Consider the following 19525-nt stretch of genomic DNA (forward strand, 5'->3'; position numbering starts at 1 on the left):
TGGATCCAGGCTTGCTTTAAAGCCAGCTTCACCCCTTCACTTCCCAGTTACCATATGAGCAAATAAATTCCCTTTTTGGTTTAAGATGGCTCAGTTGTGATTCTGTCACTTAGCACCAAAGGAACTGTGACAAATACACTGGCTCACAGAGTGTGATTAATGTTGACAGTGGAGTCTCCCGTGCAGGCCTTTGCTGTCTGTGTAAGAGTGTGATTACAATTTAAATCATGCAGGCATTCGCCCCCAAGTGAGGTGCGATAGGAATCATTAGGGAAGCCAAGAGAAGATAATATGAAGGGGTAAAAATTTGCTTCAGCCAGTCACTGAAAAGGGCTTGTAGGGGCTGGGCCCAAGAGCCTGGTCGCTTCTGAAGCCCTCTTGTGGATAAAGAACTCATTGTCATACAGAAGTGTGACTGCCCGCAAACAGGGCCTTGCCCACCTGCGTCAGGAGAGATCCTCTGTCTGGCCCAAGCAATTTGTCCTTCTGCTAAAATAAAAGCCTACTTAATTTTTTAAAAAATATACATGACCATTCAAAATGCTAGTCCTTAACGCACTCTGTGGGTAATGAACTGGAAGCCCGCTGGTCATCCCATTAAGACTGCCTCACATTCCCCTGGGGAAAGAGGAACCTAGCCCAATGGACACATTTCCATGGTCCGATTTACAAAAACCTCCCTGCAGGGGGCAGCCTGGCTGTGCGGCCGTGATTTTAGTACCCCTTAACATTCCTTCTTCAGAGGAAACCCTTGTTGATTGCAGTAATGACTAACACTTGTAACTACGGGTAAGGCACTGTGCTAAGTGCTTTATACATATGATCTCGTTTAATCCTCTGGGTACTGCATTTATCTTCATTTTACAGATCAGGACATTGAGTCCTTGATAAGTAATTCATTCAGGGTCTCACAGCTGTATGTGGGAGGACAGGACTTGAACTCAGGGACGTCTGACCCCAGAGCCCATGCACTTGGCCACTGCATAACATTACCTCCCAAAATAGAGTGCCACCTGGCATTTGGGGAACTCTATGTGCCAGGCACAGCACCAAGCATTCAACATCATATATGGTCACACCTAAGCCTCACAACTACCATGTGAGGGAGGTAGTATTAGCTCCAATTTTCAGATGAGGAATCTGAGGTGCAGAGAGATTAAAATCATGCCCTTGGCTGCACAGTAGCAGGACTGGTCTTCTGGGGTCTACCTGGTCCCAAAGTCTTGCTCTTCATCAACATGTGACACAAACTGAAGAGAGTGACAGTCATGGGGGAAGAGCGTGGTTCAGGTGACAGCAGGTCTAGAGGCCTGGGCACCACTCCTAGCTCTGGCTCAAACGGGTGCTGCGACTTCAGGCAAGATTTCTTCCCCTCTCTTGATCTCAGTTTCCCCATCTGAACAAATGAAGGGACCAGACTGACTGATCCCTAAGGCTCCTCTCAGCTCTAAAATTCTTCCCAGGTTTTTGAAACCCACCTGGCATCAGCCTGCAGCCTCGAGATGAAGGTGGAGGCGTGTGTCAGGCCTTCCAGAAGGGAGTTGTCCCCGCTGGAGCGTAAGGGTGTGGGCATCTGCATCAGGCCCTGGGTGGAGGTGCCAGCAGAACAGACCCTCCAGAAGTCTTCCTGAGGCAATAATTTCCCCCAAGGCTTCACACAGTTGACCTGCAGGCCTGATTAAGCTCACAGAGATGTTTCAGTTGACTCTTGCAATGTTTTAAAACAATTGGAATTTAGTTGCCAACATTTGTAAATCAAGATATTTTGCAGTAAAATCCGGATTTCTCAGTTCTCCTGAAAAATCTGAAGATCTGGCCACAGCAGCCCTAATTCTCCATTTGTCACAACTGGCCTAAGCTGTTGGGCTACTGGCACCCAAGAATGCTCTACTGTGCCGCAGCCCCCACAGTTCCCATGGCCTGCATCACACACACCTTGCCCGCCTGGCCCTGTAGGAGCTTCAGTTTATGAGTCTCCTTTAAGGAGTCTAAGCTTAGTGCCCTCTTCCCAGGGAAGGACCAGGAGGGAGAGGCCAGGCTTCATGCAAAAGCTCCTTTTCCTCCAGACACAAGCGCACTGAGCTCTGCTGCCCCTGGAAGCTGAGCCCTTTGGCCTGAGCATAGGTAGGAGCCCAGCGCCTTGGAGCAGAAACCTGAAAGTGCTCAGGAAGGAGGGGTTTACTCCATCCGTGAAACTCTTTCTCTTTATCACCTCAGCCACCACTCAGATCTCTATCTGCTTCCCAGGGCCCAGGGAGGACCAGCAGGCAAGTGTGTCATTTCCCTGGATAGGGGCTATAATGGCGATATTGTGCTGAGGGGAACAAGAGAGGTTTTCATCCAGTGGCCAACATCAGGCAGAGACCCGAGCAAGGGGCTCCAAGGCTCACCCTCCATAAAGAAGCATGGGAGACGGAGCCCTGAGTGGAGGGAAATGCCCAGTGGGCTGGACCACTTGTCCACAGCCACCTGCAGTGGGACTGGGAGGCACAAAGGCAGTTCCCACAGAGCACCTCAGTGCAGTCACATTGCCCTCTGCAAATAAATAAGCAAATAAAACAACCTCCAGAGGGCAGTGGGATCCCCAGAGCACATGCATAAATAGAATCCAAAAAGAGCAAGCCTCAATAAGCCTTGAGTATTTATTAGCTGATTCACTCAATGAGTATTTATTGCCACTTATTAGTTGCCAGGCATTGTACTAGGCTCTGGAGAGACAGCAGGGAGTGAGTTGGTGGGCAAGGAGGGGTAAGGAGAGAAGGAAACAGCAAATTATACATTGAAGACCAAATGGAATAACTGAGTTCTTGAATGCAATGTCAGAGTCTGCTCAAGAACCCAGATCTGAACCCCCAACTTTTGCTTTTTGCTTTTCCTACTTTTCCCAGGCTCTTCTGAGATCCCTGCTTGTCCACTCTGAGGAATGGTGAGTTGGGGCTCAGTGAAAAGGGGGACCCCAAATGCCTTAATAAGGAATTTGGACTTTACTCTGAGTGCAAAGGGGGCCATCAAATACTTTTAAGGGGGAAGTGACATGGTCTGGCTGGGATCGTGGAATGATGGCCCCAGTGACCGTGGTGGAGGCAGATCCTGGAGGCAAGGTGACAAGTTAGGACGGCAGCATAAGATTTCCTCCCTGGGACAGAAAACCTTTCACCTCCAACTTTTTCTTTCTGTTCCCAGGGTATCACAATTCTACCAGATAAGAACGAGACTAAGGAGTTTCATTTGTTTTCACAAGACTGGAGCATGAGGGAGTCAAAAAACTTCTTCCTGGTATTGTTCACTGGGACCAAATTTGTTATCTTTTTACAGAACTGGAGCTCCCTACCCAGAAGGCTTTAGGCAACACCAGGCAAACCTAGAAAACTCAAAACTGATCATAAAAGCAAGAAGGAAAGGGAAGATGTGAGGCAGGTCCCAAAGATCCTTGCCAGGGAGTTGAATGGAACAGAGAAATGGAAAGGGGGGTAGAAAACCAGGCACCAACCACTTCCATTCCCATCTTCATCCCCATGCTTTCCACCAGACACTCCATATCCCAGCCAACCAAACGGTTTTGGAGATACATCCTGCAAGTAGCTATCTCTATGTCTTTGGAGACACGTCCTGCAATTATCTATCTCTATGTCTTTGCTCTCACTGTTTTCTCTGCCTGGAATGTTCTTTCCTTATTGTATATTCAAACTCACTTGCCTCCTCATGCAAAAAGTGCCCACAATCAGCAAGAAATTCTTGCTTTGTTTCTCATGAACTCCAAGAGCACTTTGTCATGGCTTGCCACAGCTGCTATGACAAATTCCACACAATGGGTTGGCTTAAAGAACAGGAATTTATTATCTCATGCTTTTGGAGGATAGACATCCAGCATCAAGATATTGGCAGGGCTTGATTTCTCCTGGAATCTGTAGTGTTCGGGCAATCATCTATCGCATAGTAATTTCTCTCTGATTTCCAGTCTTCTGGCTGCTTCGGAGTTAACTGACTTCTGGCTTCTACTGACTGACAGTGTCCAAATTTCCTTTGCTTATAAAGACTCCAGTCATATGGATTAAAGCTCACCATGATTCCATTTGGCCTCATCTAAATAGCATCTTCAAAGATCCTATTCATAAATGAGTCCACACATTAACCATCAATAACATCTTCAAAGATCCTATTTACAAATGGGTTCACATCTGTAAGAATGCAGTTTAAGACTTAAACATATCTTTTGTGGGGTACATGACTCAATCCCCAACACACTTTATTGCTCCTCTGATACTCTCACATAATGATTTACATTAAAATTATTTTGTGCATTTCTATATTCTCTACTAGATTGTAGATTCCTTGAGGCTGGGTATCATCCCTACTGAGCATTCATTCTCTCAGTAGGACCTTGCACAGAGTGAATAAATGTTGCCCTGGTACAGAAATCTGGAGGTGGTTTTTATGGTTTTCCTTCTTGAAGGAAAATAACAGAAATTATATATATACTGATTCCTTGACCAAGGCCCACAAATAGCTCTTGATGTGCTGCCTCCTCCTTTATCACATTCAGTTGCCCAGACAGCAACTAAGCTGCACTTAGTCAGCTTAGTCAACATTGCCACCTCATGGACATTGTGGGTAATTATCTAAAACAGAATCATTATGCCTTCCCAGCAACTTCTTTTTTCAGTCCTTCGGAGAACTGTGCTCGAAATGTGTTCTCCCCCTTTTTATATCTTATCCAAGCCACATCTCAGTTAATTCCACCCATAAATTATTCCATGGAGCCATATAAATTCTCCTTAGCCCTTTTGACTTTTCTGTTCCAATTCTGTGCATAAACCTCAAAATCCTTGAAAGTTTCTGAAAGTTCTCTTTAAAAAATCTATACAAGAGCCTTCATCTGCTTTTGCAATGGTGAATATTTTATAATTTTTTTTAATTATTTCAAATGAAATATTATGTTTTAAAAAGCATTTGTGGGCTAGCCTGGGAACATAACTGCAATTTATAGCCTTGTTTCAAACTGTTTCATGGTTCAAACAATGTACTTTTTACTTAATCCACTTGTAAATTGTTGATTGTCTGTTTTAGAATTCAAACTGACCTTTTCAAATTGGAAAAGTGGGCAGGAACAAAGAGGAACTAGGAAAATAATGGCTCACATTTTTATAGCTATTTATGGTTTATACAGTGGGTTTGTATCATCATTCATTTGGTCTCCTAACAGCCTTGGGAGGTCAGTATAAGGTTTCCCAAAAAACAGATGAGCAAGCAAGCCTCATAGACTGCAAGTTACATACTTAGAAAATCACAGAGCAAGATTTTAGGCTCAAAATCCCATTGTTTTTTCCAACACACATTTCCTCTGAATGCTCACATACAATATACACACTTAACAAAAGTACTGATGCAATTTTATGAAAACAGAGTTGATTTCTACTTGTCCATAAAAATAAATGAAAAAATATTCCCTGCTCAGGAAAGTGTGGGATACTCTTTCTCAGGCCCTCTGTGCCTTTGAACAAGGTGTTCCCAATGCCGGAATGTTCTAAGTAAAGGAGTGGCTAGTCAAAACTGAAAATCAGAAAAAAAAATGAAAACCAAAACTGAAAACCATCATGGGGGGAGGGAATTAGGGCTGGACTTCACTTTATGAAGGCCCTTAAACTTGGACATTTGAATTGTCTACAGATGAGTTAGATCTATTTTCAGAAATACACTAATAGAATGAAAGCTGTTGACATTCTTTATATATCTTTAAACTTAAATCCCATAACTGTACCACCCCACACATAGCAACATATTTCCTACATCTTGCTATTGCTTGGGGAAGAATGCACTTATATTAAACAGTACCCGCTAAAAGTGTTAATTTCCACACTTTTTACCACTCTGTTTTGACATTTCTTTGTGTTTTAATACATAGGGAACCTCAAATATTGGAAGGCTCCCAGGCCATTCCCCACCTGTTAGCAATTGTCTCTCTGTTTCCCCTTTTCCCATGTGGTTTTCTTCCTGAAGATCTTAGTTTATTATTATCATCATTATTTCACTCCTGGTTCACGCTGCATCACCGTAATGCCTGGTCCACTGTCTGGCACCAGAAGTTGCTCAGGAAAGGCCTGTCGAATGGAGAAGATAAACCCAAAGCCAGGAAATGGGTGGAAGTTGCAGGCAAGAGGGTTTTGATTCCATTAAAGAAAAACACGTTCTAACAGTCTCCACTCTCCGAAGATGGAGGGTGCTGGGGGTGAGGTAGTGAGCCCCACAACACTAGCAGAGTGCAAGCAAAACTGAACCCCGCTTTGGTCTCGGCTGGGGTGGGACGCGGGGGCATTGGAACCAAAGCGCGAGAAGGAGGAAGTGGATCCCCAGCGCCCAGCGAGAGGAGCGCAGAGGGGGTGCGGCAGGCAGGGAGTGGCGCGGGCGTGTGCGGGACCTGGGATACCGGCGGGTGGCCCAGGGGGTGAGGCGTGCGCCGGCTCTATTCCGGGAGCGGCGTGGAGGGGCCGGCGCGGACGGGGCGGGGGCGCCTGGCGAGCATCCTGTCTGGGGGAGGGGACACGCGGGCTGCGCTGGCCGCAGGACCGGGGCTGGAGAGCGCAGCGCGCCGGCCGCCGCCAGCCCCGCGGGAGCCCCCCGGCCCTGCGGCTCGGCGCGTCAGAGTGATCCCGGCCGGCGCCATGGACCGAGGCCGGGGTAAGAGGAGCCGCGGCGCCCGCACTGGTCGCTGCGCGGGCAGGGGAGGGAGAACCCAGCAATCTAGAGGCCCGGGAGGCGCAGGAGAGGGAGCGAGTGGGCGGTGGGGTAGGGGCCTGCGGAGCGGTCGGAGGCGTCGGGGGTCGTGAGGAGTGGAAGACTCGGTGCTTTATACAGGTGCCTCCTGCTGCCGGGGTGGTGGTGGTGGGGGGTATGTTGAACTCTCAAGTCCCGGGGTTGAGTCGCTCGTGGTGTGTAAAGTTAGTTTTTCTGCTCTCCGATTCCTAACTTCATAAGAATTTCCCACAGGATTCCTGAGGAGCTCGTCGCACCCCATTCCCCTCGGGGCGGGTAAAGTTAGGTTTACAGGTTACACTCTCGTATCCTGCGAAGCACCCACTGTGCACCTGGCCAGGTGGGAGTCTAAAGAGAGGCCAAAGGCCCCCGAGACTAAGTTTGCAGCTTCCCATAGAAGAGTCCACCGCTACAACAATTAGATCGCTGGACTTAACCCTCGGGGTCAGAGAAGGCCGTCAGGCACCGGGCAGCCATTGGGAGAAGTAGGGGTTGGGTGAAGGTGTGTGGTGATCTGAGTGCCAGCTGTGGTGGAGACAGAATGTGCGATCTTGGCCCTGTTTCTTGTTCTCTCTGGGCTAGAGGCAGAGCTAGAGAGGGTCTCCCAGGCCTCTGCCTGCTCCAACTCTTTTTCAAGGGATGAGTGTATTTGGAAAAAGTTTCACAGCAGTGGTGGAGACTTGGCGCCTGTGGAAATTGAGATTGACATGAGCAGATAGGGGGATGGGGCAACTTCAGTAAAGGTATAGACATTGCCATGGCCATGTGCCTGCCTGTAAAGAAGTAGCTGCAAAAGAGAAAAAGAAGTAGCCAGCGTGGACAGGGTTTTAACCCCATCACCACCACCACACGCATACCCCTCTGGCATCCAAAGAGATCACAGGTGTGAAGACACTTGGTAAACTGGCGCCTATGCCCACATCAAAAGCATTATTGTTGTTGTTGTTATCATAACTAATGGAAAATTCCTCCCCCTCCTCACAATACTCTTACACCTCTTCCTCCATCTACCTGTTGGCTGGGCTAAGGCCCCCAAGAGAGGAAATGAGTGACCAAGAGCATGGAAGCAATTACAGGGGCCCTGGGGACAGGGTTGGGTGCATGAGAAGGTGTCTGGACTAACCTCCCCTTCACTCCTACCACAAGCAAAGCCTGGCTTTAAGAGCTCCAGGGGCCATAGAGGACCCCTGGTTTTCAGTTCGAAACCCAGGAGGCAACCTAGCTGCCCACCTCGTCCCCAACACAAAATACTGCAAACACCTCCTTTAGGAGCTGAGAAGGGCAAACAGGGAATGGAGGGAGCTTCCATTCGGCCCTTCCAGGACCGAGTTTGTAATTTGTGCAGCTGTTCTCACCTGTTAACTGACTCCTGGGCAAGTTTGCTGAGTGTACACACTCACCCACTGGTGAGGAAAACCAGAAAGAAGAGGCACCTCTAGTGTTCCTCCCACATCATACATCTAAAGCAAAGAGCCTCACCCCCACCCTCCAGCTCCACCACAAATTCCCCCTGTCCGGGAGTCCAGGACAGAGGTTATACCTAGGCCTACCCAGAATTGTGAAAACAAGACCATGTCCTTCTTATGCAGACCAAGGGTGACAACAATTCACTTAGCTTTAAATGTTGAATACAATGCATCCACTTCAGAAGGCCAGCTCCAGAGAATTCCAGGAATCCGTTGGTGCTCAGAACACTCTAGGGCTTCTCCCCATTGCAGGCTTTCCTGGCCTGCTGTCCTTCTCCTTCATGGCTCTTGCTACACTGTCATTTCTCTATAGAGTTAGATATTACCCAACTCTGTTTAGTGTCTACCTCTGCTGCCCAAATGTAAGCTCCAGGAAAACAGAGGTTCTGCTATGATCACTCTGCTGACACGGTGCCTGGCACATGGTAGGAGCTCAGTAACAGTGGCTTAATTAGTTCATTAATAGTGTGAAACACACTTTATAGCGCACAGATTGATTTATAGCCATATTGGGAAAAAAAAAAAAAAAAGAATACTACTAAATCCTCGCATCAGAACCATTCTGTGTGATTTGCAAAGGCCTTCTCAAAATGAGCTAAGATGCTGTGTAGTCTCAGCACACGAAACCAGGGATCACAGTGGGCTCTCTACATAGAGCCTCAATTTCCTGCCATGATAAAGAATGGCAAATGCTTTATGAATTAAGGCAAACATGAATATATTATCCAACATCTGCTTTCATTTTTGAAGACAGGACATCTGTACTCATTTGTAAGATAAAGCACCAGACTTCAAAAATCATTCTAGAGACCCTTCTTGTGCCCCTGTCCCCAGGTGGCTATGCACTCTCTTCTGTTGTCAGGGAGAGGTTTAAGAAGCACAGGTCTCATTTGAACTCCATGCCAACCATGTGGGGTTTGCAATTTCTTCATGCCCAGGATACCAGAGAGGAAAACATGCTTCAGGAGAAATAACTTGCATCATCACACACTCACTGTCTGCCAAGCATCAGGCTCAGCTTTTTGCACAGTTTCTGTCATATCATGACGCCCAGGTACAGTCATTATTTCCCACCTCATAGAAGGCGGGCTCAGGAGGGTTAGGCCATCAACCCTAGCTTGCACAGTTACTATGTGAGAGGCAGAGCTGGGGCTTTGAACTTGGCTCTGTCTGTGGCAAAATCCTGGTGTTAAGCTTTCTGCTGAACTGCCTGTATGGTAGCAGGTGACCCACCCAAGCCAGGAGCACGCCTGAGCCCCCAAGTCTTCCTGCTCCAGGCCTGGGGCACCTCCATCACGCCAGGCCTGCATTGTTCAGATATTCACTAGTGATTACAGCATAAAACTCTGCATCAAAGTCAACTGACTTAGAATGGAAACCAGCCTGGAAAGTAGGATTTCTCTTCAACAGGATACATGTTTCCTCATTAGTAAAGCAGGGTTGATATGACACAGCCGTTGACATAGAAACCACTTATAATACAATTCCTTCAAGAAGGATTTCCCAATTAATGAATGTCATACAGAGCAAATCAGCCATTGGTGAAGGTAACAGGTAAACCCAATGACCACAGACACCAGCTTCTACCAAGACGAGTGAATTAACTCTCTATCCTCACATGAGGATAAAATATGGACAATGATAATATCTATTCTGGGAAGTTGTAAATATTAAATGAGATATGCATCAAAAATACTTCAGACAATGCCCAGCACATGAGATGCACTCAGTAAATGCTGACATTTGTAATAATTATAATCTTTTTATCATACTTAATATAATAAAACTGTTTTATAGAACTTCATTTGGCCCTTCCACAAGCTGGTGCAACTCTGATGACACATTTTGAGTCCTTAGTTTGTTTTAAGCGCCGAGCTAGACGACTTTTTGTCTGACTCAAGGACAGAGACCACGTCATAATTGTTGGATCAGAGAGCTCCCTCACGGTGCTTGTCCCTTGGAAATCCATCTCTGATCTTCACTAACTAGACCACTGTTGGACCGACGTCTCTGAGTGACTGATGAAGTACTAATACCTATGCTTGTCTGTCCACTTGCCTTTATTCATGCTTTATTCATGCTGACTGACTGTGGATTTGTCATCACAGTTTTGTTTTCGTGAGCTTTTCAGACTTCGTGAACCATCTTCTCCAAACTCTTTGGTGTGAATTTTCTCTGATTTTTTTAATATGCCTTCTTCATGTCCAAAGTTATATCTCATCTTCCTGACTTATAGGAAGTGATTGATGTCCCCAACATGCCTTTCCTTTCCACTTTACAACTAGTTCTTTTTAGTCAGAATTCAACCCAAGTGGGAGATCACTGCCAGGCAAGTCGAGAAATAACCTGATGTTCTTTTTTACATTGAATGATGCAGGAACCCATTCTGTTCATGTCTTGCCTCGTTGGACCAGCTTTGAGATCCATATAGGGAAGGCTGCATCTTCCTCACAGCTTCCAGTGGCCAGACAGCCTGTGGCTAACTCGAAGGATGAACTCAGAAGGCTCCTTTTCTCCTCCTCCAATGAATCCCTACCCAACTTCCATCCCAGGGCTGCAAATTCACATGTAGACATACCTCTTCCCTGACATCCAGCTCCATTCCTTCTATCTGTTACAGTCCTTTAGAAAGGAACGCGGATCCATTGCCTTATTCTGATCATCTATTGCATCCAGACATGCCCGAGGAGGTCATCTTTGTCAGCCTGGGAACTCAGTGGAGCTGAATAGTTCAGAAAAATGGACAAACCTGAGTTGGAATTTTTACTGCAACTTTCTAGCTCTGTGAACTTAGGCAAATTATTTAATTTCTCTGAACTTCAGTTTCCTCATTTGGAGTGTCATGAAAATTTAGCAAGGTTGTACATGTAGGCTGGTACCTAGGAAACATTCAGTAGATGGTTGACATTCTATTTATCAGATTTGTTCATTGTTTTTTTCAGTCACGCTCTGCAGTGGGTGTATGCAGTCATGTGGGACCCTGGACTCGATCTTACCCTCATCCCTGTAGAGGCTTTTGCTGGTCATGGGCATTGCTTCCATTTCTCTGTCCCACTCAACTTAAAATGGTGTTTAGCTTCTGCATTTTAATCAGGGTTTTTTCTGCCTCTCCCTCAAATATCAGTTTCATACCCCCCTTTTCACATGAGTGAGCATCCTGCCAAGTAAAAGTTCCTCCCTCCCCACCCTCTGCCAAGAGCCTATCATTACTCCATTCTGATCTTTGGTCCAGAAAAACAATCCTGTTTTTGGATGCCATCAGCTTCTCATACCTTTCTTACTCTTTAAAAAACTTGCAACTGAACAAAAAGGCAAAGCCATCTGTGACACACACACACACACACACACACAGACACACACACACAACCTGCTACTCCTAAGCGTTTTCCTCCTTCCTTTCCTGGCCAGACTTCTCAAATAGATGGTCAGGACTCCCAGCCTGCTTTTCCTCCCCCACACTTCCTTCACCCCTTGCAGCCTCACACCCAATTACACCCTTGCTAAAAGCCCACTCTTAAGGGTCACAGACATCTTCCATTTTGTCCAATCTCTTGCCATCTTCCAAGTCCCCTCTCTTAGTATTGTCTGTAGCTCTGCTGACCCTCCACTCTAAAGGTATTCTGTTTTGCAGAGATGGGAAAGACATGGATTTTGAAGTCATATAAATCTAGGTTAAGGAACCATCTCACCATCCCTCATCAAATCCTGTCCTGCCTCTCCCCCTCCCCATCCCTGCTCGTAGCCGCTGGGCTTCTCCTGCCCCAAGGCAAGTTGCCCAACTAAGTCTCATTCTCTCAGTCTGGAAAACAGGAAGAACGACACCCAAAACTGGGACACTGAAATGCAGTGATATTTTCCAAACACTTGGGACAGTCCCTGGCCGGTAGTAGGTGTTTACCAGTTGTTATTTCCCGTCTTCCCCCTTTGGCTCATTTGCTCTGTTTTCTTTGATGGCCCTTGCCTCCCACTCCCCTTATCTCATCACCACCACAGCCCTCCTTCTATGCTTACTCCTGTAGAAACCAAGCCTCTACCAGCCCCTCTGTGAGGGTGAAAAGCATCTGTCCTCAGCCAAGAATCAGGCTCCATTCCTGCATTACCTCCTGCCTGTGGTACATTTCCATTCAGAGAGCAACTCAACCTCTGAGTGACCCAATTCTGAACTCATCTTATTCCCACCAAATCAGATGACCCTTCCTGTTTCTCTTTTTCTGATAACAGCACAGCCACGTGAGGAGCTGTTGAAGGAAATGGGGGTGTTTGTGAACAAGACTATATTTGAAGGGGGGACATGGTGCCAATTCTCTTAGCTGTCCTGTAGAAGAGACAATAGAAAGACTCTCCAAAAGGCTATTCAATAGGTTAAACAGAGGCAGATTTAGACTCAAGCTAGGAAAAGTGTTCAAAAAACAAACAAACAAACAGAAAACTACCCAATGATATACTAAAAGTTGCCCAGGGACATAATGGAGTAGAACTTGAGTGGGTACAGATCAGGGAAGCCACAGAATAGCTCATGTATTGACCATTTTAGTATGTAGTTTAGGGACAATTGTCACCTCTTAATATTCAAGAGGTTTCAATAGGCTTGACCCTTTTACAAGCTTTAGAGAATAGGATATCTATACACTATAGGAGTGTCTACTTCAACCTAAAGCATTCCTCTTTTATTTACATTTATACTATATCAGCTTTTTCTGAGATGTGAATTATCTATACTTGAGGATAGAATTTGGGAAGAAGGGGACTGTGGCAGTTATGGACAGTTATTTTAAAATGTGCCCTGATCATGCCTGAGACCTTCAATGGTTCCACATTGCTCTTAGATACAAACTGCAATCCTGATCTGCCCAGTCTGCTCTCTGCTTACTTCACCAGCTCATTTTGGGCCCCTGTATACCTCTTCCTCCAGCCTTCCTAGAGCCTTGATCCTTCCATCCTCAAGTCCCTTGTACCTTGGCCTTGTTAACTCCTGCCCATCCTTACCTCCCTGCTCAATACCACTCCCTCAAGGCAACTTTTCCCAACCTCCCAGGCTAGCTCCCCTCTTATAGGTGCTCACAGCACCCTCTGCTTCTGATTGAATTAGCTGTAAATGTGATCTCTGTGAGGGTAGGGTCCTTCTTACCTTGTTCACTGCTCTATCCCCAACACATAGCACATAGTAGGTGCTCAGTAAATATCTGTTGAGAGAACAAAGAAATGAAAATAAGAATACACCATTCACAGAGTGGAGGTTGGAGTTGGCCACTTTCAGCTCCAGGATTCCCCATTTCATTAATTTAAGGACAGAAATTCAGACTTTGTCATTAGCTTTCCTTTGCCTTTTTCCCTTATAACCCCAAATCCTGTCAACTACTGTTGAAAAATGCATCTTGGAGGGCTGCTTCTCCTACTTCCTGTTGCCCCTTTTGGGAGCTTCCTATTTCTACCCACCACTACCCCTTCTCCAGCCTGCCTTAAGGGCACTCCTGTTCTGTCTAAGGCAGTGGTTCTCAAATCAAAGTGGGCTCAGATTTATCCCCTGTGGATACTCAGAATATACCTCGAGATCTGATCAGTGGGTCTGAAGTGAGATTTGGAATATGCATTTTTTCCAAAGTTCCCAGGTAATATACTGCTAATATACTGCTCTCATCATAATCTTTTCCCTGCTTTTATCATGACCTTTTCCCTACTCTGGCCCTGCCTCTCACACTTTTCAAGTAAGTTGCCACTGTTGGTGGAGGCTGAGGAGGAAAAAAACTAGGACTCTAGGGTCTGGGTGTGTTACCCAAATTGACCTTCTAAAAACTTGAAATGTCTCACTTTATCATCAAAAAAGCCATGTAATATATCTGTCCATAATATATCTGTCTGCTTTGATACAGAAATAATCTCACTCAAACCACTTCCTCCAAAAAAAGTGTGCTCAAAATGGACCTCCAGGGATGCACTGTGCTCATCTCGAGGCTCCTCCTTCCCCACCCTGCCCACCATGGACTCCCAGGGGATGTGAACTCCAGTATGAAAATCACAAACCTTCAATAAATGTCCCACATCACAGTGTCAGCATGGAAATGGATCTGGCATGGAAGCAGAACTCACACTTTCTAGCCCTGGTTCAGCCACTTGCTTCTGCAATATGAGCTTTTTAACTTTCAGAAGCACCTTCACACTCACCAGTAGTGTCCCCTTCAGCTTGGAGTCAGGGACGCTGAGCATCCATGAGGCACCCTCAGGTAATCACACCTGTTCTCACTTCAGCTGTTCATTTGGGTCACTATAGGCAAAAAGGAACCCATGTAATAGGGGTCATCAGATAGGGAATTGACTACTAAAGACTTTCCTCTGGGGCTGGGGACCCTTCCCGCCCTGGGTTTCTCATCTGAGGCTTTTCCCAGCTTTGGGCACAGCCCTGTGAAATGGACAACAGAGACATATGCCCCATTAGACAGATGCAAAAACTGAGGTTCAAAAAGATCTGCTCTCCCCCTCCCTGAGAGGCACCAGCTCAGCTTAACCTCCCTGTGAACACTTCCCTGCCCCATCCTCCCTCCACCTCCACCTGACTGTGGGTCCCCACCATCCTCCTCAGTCTTGGCTTTCAGAACATTGCACTGTCCTTAGTTAAATGCCTCCTCTGTGTAGAAATGAGTCCTGAGGTCTGGGACTCTGGAACATAGCAGATGCTTAGTAGAAGTAGTCAAACTCTACTTATACTGAGCGCTTACCATGAGTCAGGCAGTTTACATACATTGAGTCATTCAGTCCTCTTAGCAGTTATGGATTGGTACTATCAATATCCCCATTTTACTGATAGGAAACTGAGGCTTAGAAAATTCAATGCATTTACCCAGCCCCGTTTGCTTCCAAACCTAAGCTCTTTACTTTTGCTCTCTACTCCTTCTCCACTGAATGTTGGAGGGTCAGCCCCAGGCCAGTTATGTGAAGGAGTTGCTAGGTAAGCTGCAAGGACTGACTAGGTAGATTCCCAGGTGAGGACAGGTTGGGTGCTGAGAAGAAAGGGAGGGAAAAGAGAGCTGAGCAATTCCAGGGGCCACCCTCAATCAGTGAGCAGGTGGAGCCAGGCAGTGGTGTGAGGTTTTATTTCTTACCCTTCACATGTCTCCCACTGCAGCACTCAAGAGTTCTAGTGTTTAGAATCCCGAAGGTCTCATCCTCCTGGAATTAACAAAGAGGCAGCCTCCAGAAGGCCCAGGAGGGTCCAGGTGGGGATTGTCCTCCTTCTAAATTTCCACTCAGGGAATCCCAACCACACCCCAAGTTGGGGTCGAGGTGCAGAGCCAGGCAGGGCCTGAGCCTTCTCCCTGGCACAGCTGTCAGGCTTGGCAGGGGCAGAATGTGGCACTGCATAGCAGTCATTCCAGCTCTGGGGAATTTACCGACAGCAGGTCCCACAGGAGGCAAGCCCGGGGGCTTTTTATAGCCCTCTAAGAATCTAGAGGAAAACTGATCTCCTGAGAGACAGAAGTGGGGCACGTGTGTTTTCTAGGCACCATTCCCTCAACCATGTAGTCCCCAGATGTCCCCAATTCAAACTAAGGGCAAAAGTCACTATTTAGGGAGCAGTGTATGGTATGGAAGAAGTATTCTCACTGTCCGGGAGTTGGGAGATGAGGATCCCAACCCCATGCCTTGAATCACCTTCTTGGGCTTCCGTTATTTCACCTGTCAGGTCGAAATAGTATAGCACAGGAATTGACAAACCTCAGCCTGTGGATTTTTTATCCAGCCTACCACCTGTTTTTGTAAATAAAGTTTTAATGGGACACAGCTATGCCCATTCATTATGTTTTATAGATGACTGCTTTCTTACTACAAGGGCAGAATTAAGCAGTTGTAACCATATGGCCTCACAAAGCCTAAAATGCTTACTACTTGGTCCTTTAGAGAAAAAGTTTGCCAACCAATGGATAGGAAGGTTGGGAGTGTCTGCCTGGAGCACTGTGGTAAGAAGGATTCTGAAGTTGTGCCCAGACTGGGGAATGAAGCACTGTCCTTAAACCATATAAGAGTAGTTTGGGCAGACCCCAGACCCCAGGGCATCATTTACCAGTGCTTTTCAAGCTACTTTTAGCCTCAGAATCCTTTTCTCAAACAAAATCTTAAGCAATAAACTGCTCTAACTGAATCGGGAAGGGAAAGGCTGAGCTACACCCAAGGCAACCCCTTAGGAAGCTACACAGACCCCAGAGGCTTCAAGAGAAAAGAATTGGCAAATGCTTTATCTCATTCTATGCCCCTCATTTGACAAATGAGGAAACTGAGGCTCAAGGGGCAGCATCTTGCTTAAGTTGACATGACAGACTCCCAGTCAGTTCCATGGAACTAATAACGTGGTCACGAGGTATTGGCAGACCAAAGGCATATCCATACCTGCCGGGGAAAACCCCTGTCCTTGACTTTGCAGGGCCTTTGGGCTGCTGTAGTCAGTGGGTGGCTGTGACACTCCCTCGCTGACCAGCGGCCCACAGGGTCAGAGCTGGGACCCGGCCAGGACACACTGCTAATACCTGCCCATGCTACACAGTGGTTTAGTCAAGGCGTGGGAGCCTTTTTTTTCTATGAGCACCAGAGCCAAAAGAAGAAAATAAAAATTGAATTGAGACCATATTTTTGTAAAAACCATTGCTACTAAGATATTTTTTCAAATCAGGACATCTTATAAATGATAAATTAATTTACTCGTTTCTTTTTTTATTTTGAAAGCTGTTATTAAATAAATAATACAACATCTTCAAATCAGTGACATCTTAGAAGGCAGAAATTATGATAATTTATACTAAATCTTTCTTTTGAAGATGGAATCAGATTGATTCATTTGTAGAGCAAATATTTACTCTTCCTGCCGGTTCTTGTTGAAGCATTCGCTGAGAGCAGGTTCTGCTGATAGATTACCAAGGAGGATTATTTTAGCTCCACTTGAGTGGAGAAGAAAACTGATCTCCTGGGAGCGTGCAGGGAAGCCAGAGAGACAGATGGCTTTTCCTTGCATCCAGCCAGCAACCGGGCACAGCTCTGAGGGATTGCAGAGCAGAGAGAGCTCAGGGCCCTTATGCCCAGGAATCTCCTGTGGAAGAGAAAGTAAGACATGGTCTCCAGTGCCTGTAACATGAGGTCCTATCTGTTCAAAGGCTTTCCAGGCCAGGAAAATGGGGGAGTGGGAAGAAGAAAGGGTTGGGGGTGTGCTCAGGACCCAAAGCACGTCCCAGAAGAGAAGGGGGAGGGTAAAGGGAGCCTCCGTGTCCTTCTAAACAGTAGGTCCTTATCCTCCAGGTCCCTAACTGGATGTGTCCCAGGCCCTTAGAGGCTGTGTTACTTGTGATTTGTAACTAATAATAGAAGCAGGATAAGCAATAGCGGCATGCATAGGCTATGGTGTCAGATTGCCCAGGCTTGAATCCTGGCTCAACCCCTTCCACTTAACCCCCTGAATCTCAGTTTCTTTGGCTAAAAATGGAGATAACAATCGTAATCTACCTCTGCAGGATAATTGGATTAATGCAAGAAAGCACTCAGTAAGTAGGAAGCATTCAATTTAAGAAAAAAAAAAAAAAAAGTTGATGCTTACGATGCAGGTTCACAAATGATTGCCTTTCTTCATACGTTAGAGAGGAATCCAAGTTTTCTAACACTTTCCCTCTCCTATTTGCCTGCCCATGCTTGGGAGGGATGGAATTACAAGGGAATTGGGCATACGCCACAGAAGTGCATGCAGCATGTGGAGCTCTGGCATCATCTGTGTCACAAAAGGAAACTGGTGTTCAGGGCCCTGGGGAGCTATTAAAGACTTAGGATCAGGAGAGGGTTGTGACAAGTGCTGCAATTTGGGGAAAGAATTCAGGCCATCAGTGAGCTTATGTCAGAGTGGAAAGGGAGCGATTGGAAAGAGGTGACCAGTTGGAAGCTACAGCAAATATTTCAGGTAAGCAGTAGCTCACCTTGATGTCGAAGTAAACAACAGGGAAATGAAGAACTAGAAACTTTGTCCATCTTCAAATAGAGTTAATTTTACAGAAGTGCTAGTCTGGTGGGGCAGCACAGGAGACAGTTGTCTGGGGATCTTCAAGGCACAAGACATTCATTCCATGGCCTTCATTTTCTTGGATCCCCAAACCCCAGCCCTGGAAGCAGGAATCACACCAGGAGTCTCCCAACACCTGCCTGGGGATGGCTGGGCCTCCTGTGTAGTGGATTCCTGGGGGTCTGACCCAAAGCAAATCCAGGGTAGCACTGGGAGGCCTTTGCAGGCAAAGGGGGAGGAAGGGAGGGAGGGATGAGGCAGGACTTCCCACCTGGACGGGCAGTCAGGGTGGCCATCCTCATCCTGCCCCTTTGGGCTCCCACTGAGAATATCTGCTCTAACCCCTGGGTGATGCGCGAGTCCCCTGTGAACAACATTAATAATGACAACAAACCTTTACAACATGGCTTTTATGTGCCTGGCACAACGCCTAGCACGCTTTCTCCTCACCACCACCCTCCTAGATAAGTGCTCTTCTTATATCTCTTTCACAGATAGGGAAACTGAGGCTCACTGGGATGACATCACCTGCCTGGGATCGCTGGCTGGGGAGGGCAAAGCACAGGTTTGATTCTGGGTGTTTCTGACCCCAGTCGCCCGGTGTCCCAACCACCCACTGTACCGACTCGTCCCCAGCCTTCCTTCCTGGGCACAACTCCTCCTGGAAGGGACATCTCCCTCCCTTCTTAGTTCAGATGGCTGGAAAGGTCTTCTCCACAGTGAATAAAATGCTGTGTCCTCAGAGCTGCCACCCATTGGCCCAGGTCTGCCCTCCAGGGTGCCAGGGAATAAATCAACTCCACCATCACCACCACCCACACAAGTCCTTCCGTTCTTGGAGACGGTTGTCATAGGCAGGATCTATGGGTCGTCTGTGTTCCTTCCTCTGAATTCGGGGTCGTGGTTAAAGCCTCCCCGATGCACCTGCTCAGTACCCAGTACTGTGCCGGGCACCAGGCAACAGTGATGACATTGAGTCAGGCTTCATCCCTTCCCTCGTGGATTCACAGGTTCGTGGAGAAGGGCACTGAATAAATTATCTGCTCTGGAGGGTAGAACAGAGTGTCCTCATTGGTCCAGGAAGGCAGGACAGCGCTTCTAGGGTAAGTGGCATCTAAACCGAGATGCAAAAGATGAGTGGACAACATCTGGGAAGTGGGGGAGACTTTAGACAGCAAGAATAGTCAGCTTGGTGTGTGTCAAGAACTGTTCCGAGCACTTTATATGATACCTCACTGGGTCCTCACAATAACCTTATGAGGTGTAGGTATTATGCACATTT

General features: G+C 46.8%; 1 protein-coding gene across 1 annotated transcript in view; it reads left to right on the top strand.

The window, feature by feature from the left end:
* The first annotated feature begins 6550 nt into the window (after positions 1-6550).
* Positions 6551-19525, top strand: part of AFAP1L1 (actin filament associated protein 1 like 1) — a 72973-nt gene continuing 59998 nt past the window's right edge. Inside the window, exon 1 of the mRNA XM_037801531.1 lies at positions 6551-6675. Within this exon, the coding sequence (XP_037657459.1) occupies positions 6660-6675 (16 nt within the window). The 5' untranslated portion in view covers positions 6551-6659. The remainder of the gene's footprint in view (positions 6676-19525) is intronic.

The sequence above is a fragment of the Choloepus didactylus genome, chromosome 13 (assembly GCF_015220235.1).
Source record: "Choloepus didactylus isolate mChoDid1 chromosome 13, mChoDid1.pri, whole genome shotgun sequence".
In the NCBI taxonomy this organism is placed as follows: Eukaryota; Metazoa; Chordata; class Mammalia; order Pilosa; family Megalonychidae; genus Choloepus; species Choloepus didactylus.